The 9781-nt window shown below is 31.8% G+C and overlaps 1 protein-coding gene across 2 annotated transcripts; it reads right to left on the reverse strand.

Moving 5' to 3' along the window:
• Window positions 1-472: 472 nt before the first annotated feature.
• On the reverse strand, window positions 473-7790 carry LOC134696820 (uncharacterized). Of its 2 annotated transcripts, none has more exons than XM_063558777.1 (4): window positions 7720-7790; window positions 5427-6302; window positions 2596-2747; window positions 473-2330 (listed from the first exon to the last, which is right to left on the reverse strand). In XM_063558777.1, the coding sequence occupies exons 2-4, from the start codon at window positions 6247-6249 to the stop codon at window positions 1659-1661; spliced, it is 1647 nt and encodes a 548-aa protein (XP_063414847.1). In that variant the 5' UTR covers window positions 6250-6302; window positions 7720-7790; the 3' UTR covers window positions 473-1658. The 2 variants fall into 2 exon arrangements, with proteins under 2 accessions (XP_063414847.1, XP_063414853.1); XM_063558783.1 differs by having other exon boundaries at window positions 7724-7787.
• Window positions 7791-9781: the final 1991 nt, after the last annotated feature.

The raw sequence follows: 9781 nt of genomic DNA on the forward strand, positions 1-9781 counted from the left end.
GAAATACACACTGTAATCATTATATTTATTCTGAATATTGTAAACATAATAATGAAGGGACTAGTAACTATTTAATGTATAGACACATTTAAAAATATAATTAACACATTATAATCTTAAAAATAGCAAATTGATCACAGAGGGAGAAATAAAAGAAATGCTAACAGCAAAATAACAATGGTGCATAGTAAACAATATCTGGTAAATAAATTATTTATATTAAAAATTTATATATTAAATTTCATAAATATTGATTGATTGATTGATTGTTGGTTGCTTTACGCCGCATTAGCACAAAAATTAATCATAAATATTAAAAATATATACATGTATGATATACGAATTACTAAATTACATGTAAAATAAACAAAAACAAATATTTATGATATTTAGCACAAGCATTGATCATAAATATTAAAAATATATACATGTATGATATAAGAATTACTAAAATACATGTTAAATAAACAAAAACAAATATTTATGACATGCCTGGTAAAATTTTAGTCAATAAAAACCTTACTTAAAATTACATATTGAAAATGTATGTTGATGTTACAGAATAGAATAGAATAGAATAGAATATCTTTTACTTCCATAAGAGGTACCCTCAAGGGGCATAGTGCATATACATAAATGACAATATAAAGTTACAAACAATTACAAATACAATAAAGCAGAACAACTAAACAGTATGCTAAAGTTAGACATTATAAATGTTGCTTACAGTATCCCAGTGTTAGATAATAAATGTTTACACAAGGCAGATGTTTTGATAAGAAATAGCCAAGTTGTTTCAAAATATTTTAAAATAGACTCACAGATTAATAGCCAAATACATTTATTGGCCATATCCAAGGAGTAAATTTTTTTACATTCTTCAAATACCAGATCAAATAACAGGTCTCTATCCTTAGAGTATACAGGACATTCTATAAGAATAATAAGTTCATCTTCCACTTTATTTAAATCGCATTTATCACAAATTCTTTGATGAACTTCTAATTTGGAATATCTCCCAGTTTCAATTTTGAGTCTATGAGATGAAATCCTGAATTTTGTGATAGCTTTTCTCAGATCAAAATTATTCAAGATATCTAAATAATTTTCTTTACAAAATGATGTTTTAAATTGACAATATGTTCTTAGTTTGCCTTGGCTATTTTGGCTACACGCATTCTCCCAAGATTTGACATAGGATATGTATACACTTTTATACTGCCAATTTTTTTTTATAGCGTTTTACTTGTCAAGCGTGCGAGACCCCCATGGGTAGTCATTAAGTTTTACTTGGCCTCAGAGAATGGTAATAATAAAAATAAGAAGATTGGCTATGATTGCCTACAAGACTAGAGCGGCGTTTGCATTTGCGCCGATGTGCATTTCATTTGCGCCGATTTTTGTTTTCATTTGCGCCGATTTTATTACAGGTAAATTACAGGTGAATAGATATAAGAAGATGTGAGTGTCAATGAGAGAACTCGACTAGTGTAACTACTAAAATTCATTCATTCGTTATAGTGCATTTTATTAAATGATTTGTTATCCATTCTAATAGAAACCCAATTTTCTGATATTATGATTTTGGTAGTTTGTTTTTTTTTATCACAAAAATGGGTTTCTGCTCATTTTCTGTTATATTTTTTTGAAGTTATTTTTTACATTTGTGTTATTTCTGATACATTAGAAGTGTCAACAAAATTTGGACTAGAGTTATCTGTATTATCAACCTCTGGGATATTAATTTCAGAAGTTTGACTATCCCCAATACTTGTTTTGTTTAACTCACTAGTATCTGCCCCAGAGATAATAGATTCAGGAGTTAGGCTATCCTCTGTAGTTGTTTTATTTGTCTCATTATTATCTGCTAGATTTTTGACTGTGATGTCCTCCATGTTCGCCTTACTTTCAACACTCGAGGTACCAGGGATATCAATAGGAAGGTCTACTGGATTGGTGGTTAGTTCTTCTATTTTATCGACATGAACTAAATTTGTATTTTCCACTAATGAATTGGGAATTTGGTTTAATATTGATTCATCAACTGTATCTGTTATATCATTTTCTGTGGTATTGCAGCTCTTACTCGTTAAGTTCGGATATTCCTCACTTTGATTTTCCCCTTTCTTTTCTTCTTCTTTCAATTCATCTCTCACATTAGTCAATGCTTTTCCAAGTAAATTTTGCCCTTTCCATGTGTCACAATTCCATGCCATAGGGTCATCTGCTTCAAGTCCAATACCCCAAATAACGTCATAAGGACTGGCTTCGACAAGAGTTTTGGGATATGTGTCCAGAAGTATTCTTTTTAGGCTTTCATCTTGAGAAAACTTCAAAGAGAAATATAGGATCAAATAAATGAGAATTTTAAAAATATAAATTAAATCATCGACTCTTGTTCAACATATCTTTTGAAACATACATACATGAAAATTCTCGTAAATAAACACATTTACCAGTAATATAATGACCACGTCTTTAAAAGTTTTTGATGTTTCATACTTATTCCAGTATATTTTGCTTCTTTCCTTTTCATATTAACTTGTTTCAGCTGATCAGTATGTGTCACGTGTCACTGAATCTTTAATATTTTACCTTTGCTTTATTTCCACGTTCGACAATCGCTAAACAACTTGCCTCCCATAATTCATGATTGAAGTTTCTAACAAGCCTCCCAAATCTCTTCTGTTCTCGAGGGTCGGATTCTCTTAGCACAGCATAAGCAATGTCTTCGTCATCAAATAGCACTGCAAAATAGGATTAGATAAGTCATCTAGATCGGTGGTTTTTCAGAAACATATTTGATATATATTATTTTCGGTGAAAATATCACCAGAACTTACGTTTATATTGTTTTTCAATATTCAGAATCAAATTAAAGATTTAATTACTTTTTATTTACATCAATGCTATAATTATTTTTAACTACTTCAGGAGTCATTCGTACAAGATTTGCGTACAATAAATGCTTACTATTTTAAGGAAAAGGGTTTGTACAAATCGTTAGAGTGGTGCAAGATCATATTAAAGTCCTGATCGTTCATCGAAAATAAATTCACCTTAACAGAATGATATCGGTAAATGAGTTTGTCATTCCAAGAATTTTAAAAGTGTTAATGGTAGATTTGAAAAGTATGCGTTAATTTTTTTCTTAGGTCTTTTGAATACGATTTATTGTGAAGATACCTGATAATCGTATTTTGACTTCTAGATGTATTTACCCTCAAGGGTAAATTAAGAAATAATTCCTTCATGTCATGTTAACATGGGTAGGCATTATATTTGTCGATATTTTACACTGAGCGTTAGCGAGGTGTAAAATGTGGTCAAATATAATGCCTACCCATGTTAAAATGAGCATAGAGCATGACATGAAGGAATTATTTCGATTCTAACATGACAAATACAATATATTTATAGGTCGAAGCGTACGAAAATACCGTAAGACTGTTTGGCTGTTCCCGTTTCCTCCCCAAGGAGTTTGTATATATTACATTTCATATTTTTAAAAACTACGACCAGGGTAAATATATGTTGTTTGATAAAAATAGTGTAGGGAGATGGCACGTTCATTGTTGGTTAAAACACTATTTGCAACAAGTATTTTTGATTGTCCATGGTGCATTGAAAAAATCTGTTCCTATAAATCATACCCGCTTTTCCAGGGGCATTTTATATTGTACGCCCTTCATCTTATTCGACCACGTTTGCAGATCCTTCCTATTTGATTTATTGTTAACGGTTCTCGTCCTCATATCACCGAAAAATTTGCCTTTGAATCTTCAGAAAACAATCAATGGATTGCTGATTGCTTTGAGTTTGTTACATCTCATGATATCAAGTTATATTTTTACAGTCTACAAGTTCTTTAAAAACAATAGCAAGGTCATAGTTATACTTTGAAATAAGAATTAACTACGTTTACATACAATTCTCTTATGGTTATATATGTTTGAACGTCTCTGAACCGCGATGATTCTCCTTACCGTGATTGTCACACTGAAGTGCGATTATTTGACTCTGAAGTACGTTTTTATTCACGCCAAAGTGCGATGGTCTTTAAAATGCCTATATATTTCATGTTCACATCTCGAAGTATAAGTTAATTTTGATGTTCAAGCAGCTTTCAGGTTTTTAGGTAAATCACTAAGAATAAGAAGGAAAATATTATGTTTTGTTAATAGGAATATCTCTAATTAAGAAATAATTCCTTCGTGTCATGCTCTACGTTAGCGAGGTGTAAAATGTGGTCAAATATAATGCCTACCCATGTTAAAATGAGCATAGAGCATGACACGAAGGAATTATTTCGATTCTAACAGGACATATACAGTAATTTTATAGGTCGAAACGTACGAAAATACCGTAAAAATGTTCAAGCTTTTCCCGTTTTTCCCCCGAGAAGTCTGTGCATTACATTTCATATTTGATAAGTTTAAAAACTACAAGCAGGGTAAATATATGTTGTTTTATAAAAAATATATAATAAAAGTTTATTCCTGCTGCTTAAATGTATATATTTTAAAGGATAACGATGGAAATAACGTTTATATACACAGTAAGTTCGTGCGCATGTGTCAAACATTTTTGTATGCTCATTAGAATACGGCTTTGTTTACAAAACGTAATAAGGACGTCATATTAGAATTTAGAATTAATCTGAGAAAATATAATAGTAAATACTTATAGATTATCGATGATCATCTCAACGAGATTGATTTTCTCGCTTGAGCCGGGACGGCGAAGCGAGAAAGGCAATCGAGTTGAGATGAACAATGATAATCTTTTTATCGCTATTTTACCTATGACCACGTTGTTAATTTCATGTCACTTACATGTTAATTTCGTTAGCAACGCCACGTGCATGCTTAGTTTCTAGTGATAATTTTTCATCTCAAGCGAGTAGCATGATATGAACATTATCACAAAAAAAGATCAAAGGAAAAATGCACAAAATAGCGATAATGAAAAATATTCCTGTATTTCAAATTTTGCAAACACTGTTTAAAGTATTAAAGACTTGTTTGAAGGTAAAGACATGATAGATGAAACTAAAAGATAAGCAGACATAGGGCAATTACAGATGATACTAAAACGGTACTAGTATATGATAAGCATAGTAACCTTAAATTTTGTATGGTTAACAAACGTATTGCAGAAACGATTCTTTTTGTTTCAACTATACAAAAAATAAACATCATCCTTTCCAAAATATCATTTTTATAGACATTAATACCTTATTAAAAAGTCTAATCTTTCACACAATTGCACATCTGTATTTTAAAACTAGTCATTACGAGTGATTAAGACCATAGCACATCAGCGAAAGAAACATCACAGTTTGGCCAAGATCATCGCACTTCGGAGTCTATATATATATACATCAAACGAGACAATGTATATACATGATATAGATTTAGACTTACTTGCTTTACTATACATCATGTACTGTTCTGCAGAATTAAACGCCATCCCCTCGACTGTGAATTCCCCTTCATACCACTGACTAAAGGGAGAATGTGATTTCCAAAAGAATTCATATTTTTCTAAAGCCTTAGTTTTTAATTCCATATCTTTATAGCCTTCATTATTACTATCCGACACATTCTCTTTGAATCTGTTCTTTCTATCTACTGTTGTTTTTTGTTCATCTACTTCGTTATTCACTGACAAGTCTTTGAGATCTTCTGATAGATTCGTATCATCCATTGATTCAGTTGCTTTTTTGTCGGTTGATGTATCCTCTTTGAATCTAGTTTTTCTATCTATAATGGGCTTTTGCTCTATTTTATCGTCATCTGTCTTCTGCTCCTTTGCGGAATGTTCGGTTAGTTGAGTTTTATCTTGTTCATTTCCAATTTGCGCGCTTTCTATAACCTCGTTAATATCGTTTTTATTGTCAGATAATCCCTGTGTGTCGTTGTTTGGATTCTCTGTCTCTCCAGGCTGATTGGTATTACATATATTTAGGTTTTGTTGAACCTCATCACAAATAGCTTTATTCAACATTTCTTGGGATGTATTTGCGATGGTTTTGTACGGTTCGGTTTCCATCTTATTTTGCTCTGGTATATTTTCAGTATCACCAATGTTCGTTATTTCCATTATATTTTCAGTGTCGACAACTTGCTTGGTTTCTGACTTATTTTCAGGGTTTGATACATCAAAGATATTTGGTTCGACTGCTTGTTCACATGTATCGGGATGTGCAACATCGTGGCCACTCGAATCTAAATCACATTCGGACATATTTAAAATTGTTGATATTTGGCAGATTACGAGCAGTTAAAATCCTGTAATTACTGAAAAAAGAAATCAAGCATAATTTCATTTTAATATCTTATCTAGTTGACGTCAATTTTTAAATAATTATAATTGATCATAATTTTTTTGTTTACATAAAATACCAACAACACTAGCACACTGTGTAACTAATAAGATTAAAATTACGATAGATATTAAGTGAGCATAGAGCATGACATACTTTAAAATTCGATTTTAATAGGAATATAGTTAGAACTTGTAAACTGTGGAAAGCACCCATTTTAATGTGATAAGCACAGGCCACAATTAAAAATATTTTGGTTTGCCCAAACCCTACCCAAAGGTTGAAACAGTGGGTAGGTAGGTAGGCATTTTCTTTTTTTTTTTCAAAAAGAGAAACTGAAGTATCAGGTGTTTATTAGTCTTCATGCCTATCTAATTAAAAAAAAACTTCTTCAAATCAGGACAATAAAAGAATTTGAGTAGGCAGCTTTTTTCTGGGTAGGTAGCGTTTGGGCAAACAAACCTATTCTTTTTTATGGCCACACATGTTCAAGGAATGTCACTGTTTCATCATTCAAGAATGAATTAAAACATGAACACTTACTTTAAGAATGATTATATCGTATTTACTAGCGAGCGAGACCAATAATAACGTTGTTCAAAATTTGAAACTTTAATGTGACCTAATGCACGTGCACTCCATATTTTAGTGGAATTAGAATATGGCTTTGATAACAAAGCAAAAAAAAAAGTCTCATTTTAGAATGACATCTGGAACTGTATATATCGCTTATTTATAAAAAGCCAAGCTCTAAATCGTCCTAAATCTAGTAAAGTTGTGAATAAAGGCTAAGCATACCTAAACTACGTCTCTTGGTGGCTATAAAAGTGTGTAAGGCTTGGTACTAAGAACAACGGAGACCTCCACGATATAATGATAAAGATGGTCTCCAGAATGACTCTATCAGTGGATATGGATTTGATAATACATATACATATATCTATTTTTGAGGATAACCCTTGACATTTGCATTCAACTCACTATCTATGAAGAGTATTTAATAAGAATATGATTAATCACATTTTTCATTATAGTTAATTTAAACCTATAAGGAAGTATCTTTATGATCTGGACTCAAACAATTCCAGTATATATAGCTGCCATTTTTCTTTCTTTCTGACACTCCAAAGCTTAAATTCAGAATTAAGTTCGCATACAAAGGCAGAACACACAAAATCCAAGAAACAAATTAAAGATGTTTGGTTAGATGATTCCTGTGACGTTGACCACTATATTTCGTTCAATATTATAAGGGCAAAAGAGAGCGGTCCAGCGATCAGCCTACTTGTATAAACAATGAAATCTTATGAAATCTATTGAATTATATTCATCAATTATACATTTTAAAGATCCGCTTACAAAAGAACTGTTTTCCAATAAAGCAAACTTACCAACTTGTGTTTTGTTTCTGTGAAAAGTGGATTTTCCGAAAACGAAAGTTGAACTGATAAACAAAAACTACAGTTAATTTTAGAATCGAGTCGGAAAACCCCGAAATATTTCCGTGCATTTTTCATACGAGTTATTTCATATCAAAGGAAATAAACAGAATAAAATAGTTATTATAAGTGTTGTTATATCGTTATTGTTGGCGTTGCTGTTTTGTTGGTCCATTTACATGCGTAACGAGGGAATATGTATCACAATCTTTACATGTGTGAGGGTCTCGATGGGAGTCCCTCATTTCTTTATTCTTTATTTTTTTGTAACATTTATCTATTTTATATATATCTAGTGGGCATAAAAAGGACCCAGGCTCCAATGATGTCCATTTCACATCATAGTTTAACCATTTGAGGGAGAGACGGTTGATTATTGTATAGTAATGCCATCAACAATTTCCACAGACTTTATAATTTTGAAGGATTTGTGTAAATGAGCTTATATTTTACTAAACAACTGACATATGTCTTACGCAATTTTAAAGCCTTGTCGTATTTTTTTTCATACACGTGTATCTTAAAGTGTGGTTGTCGAAATATAATTTATTTAATCAATACACGACAGTATAATTGACAATGCATTGAATAAGATAGAATCTGTATTAGTTGTATTTGTTGATATATTTTAGCCCGCAACCGTGTCCAACATTCATCAAAGATTTCGCTCAAATCAGAGCTATGTACTTTCTTGAACTTAATTTGGGGTTTGAGTGTTTCCTTGATATCAATTTAGTGCGAGATCGCTGCAGTGACGTCTGACTGCTGGGATATAAGGAAACCCTTCCTACGTCAGAGGAACCTATTATATACATTTACTTAGGGCCTAGATGTGAGTTTGAAATGAAGAACAGCAATAAGGACACTTTTTAAAAAACACTTATATTTTGTTTACTTTAGTGTTAAAATAACGAGGCGTTCGATAGAAGTGCGTTTTTTACAACTCTATACTCGCCATGCAGAGGCATATATGAAACTACGAGCTAAGTTACAACTCCACTAACTGGTTAAACTTATATACAGATTTTAAGTTCGAGTTTGACATATTTTGGGTGTGACATAACATGGGCATGAGGCGGTTGCAGAAATCATGCGCTTTAAATGTCTCGCAGTCGATGTTACACGAACAGTACATTCAGTGGGTTTGATTGTATTACTGTGTGCACCGTTTCCTGCAGTATCTCGATTATTGTTGGTTTCTTGTGGATCACAGATTTTATTATTTACCGGAATGAACCATCATTTCTCAAGTATGCTAATATCATTTGTTCATATAGTTCACGGATTTTATTGTATAAAAAGCCGTGATGAGAACATATATCTGCTCTTTTCACAAAATTTGACGAGTAAACATTTGAAACTTAAGATTTGTGGAATTTATCACTTTTTCTCATGTATAGTGTCTATTTTATCATGACTGGTTTCGTGTAGTTCGAAGAATTGATTGTTGACGGATGGAACTGTTTTCTCATTTTGTGTGTCAATTTCATTGGTTTCGTGTTTTTGACAGAATTGATTGCCAACGATATGAATATTTGTTTCGTGTGTGTCATATTCATTGGTTGCACTGAATGTGTTGAGCTTTACAATTTGTAAAACCATGATCTAAGATAGACGTTCTGGTATGCTCAAAGCGATGTTAGCTCTCGGGATTATACCATTGAAAATCTTATTTCACGGATATCCATCTGTCAAAAGAGAAAAGTTTTTTTCAGTTTTTATTTTAGTTTTCCTCTGTAATTATTCAAACATCTTGTTTATTCGTGATTGGAGTTCCTGGGTAATTCTTAGTTGTTCTTGATTAAGAGTTTAAAGACGTTGGTGCTTATTTTATCAACAATTTGTTCAAACAGGTTGTAGAAGTTAAGAAAAATCCGTATTAGTATAAACATTCTAACAGAAGTCTATCCTTACAAAGTCACATGAGGTCTAGATTAGAAAAATCCATGTCGCGAAAACCAATGCAACTGCTTCAAGATACACAAACATTTAGTTTTTTAATTCTAGAATAAGA

Source organism: Mytilus trossulus, chromosome 1, assembly GCF_036588685.1.
Source record: "Mytilus trossulus isolate FHL-02 chromosome 1, PNRI_Mtr1.1.1.hap1, whole genome shotgun sequence".
NCBI classification, from domain to species: Eukaryota; Metazoa; Mollusca; class Bivalvia; order Mytilida; family Mytilidae; genus Mytilus; species Mytilus trossulus.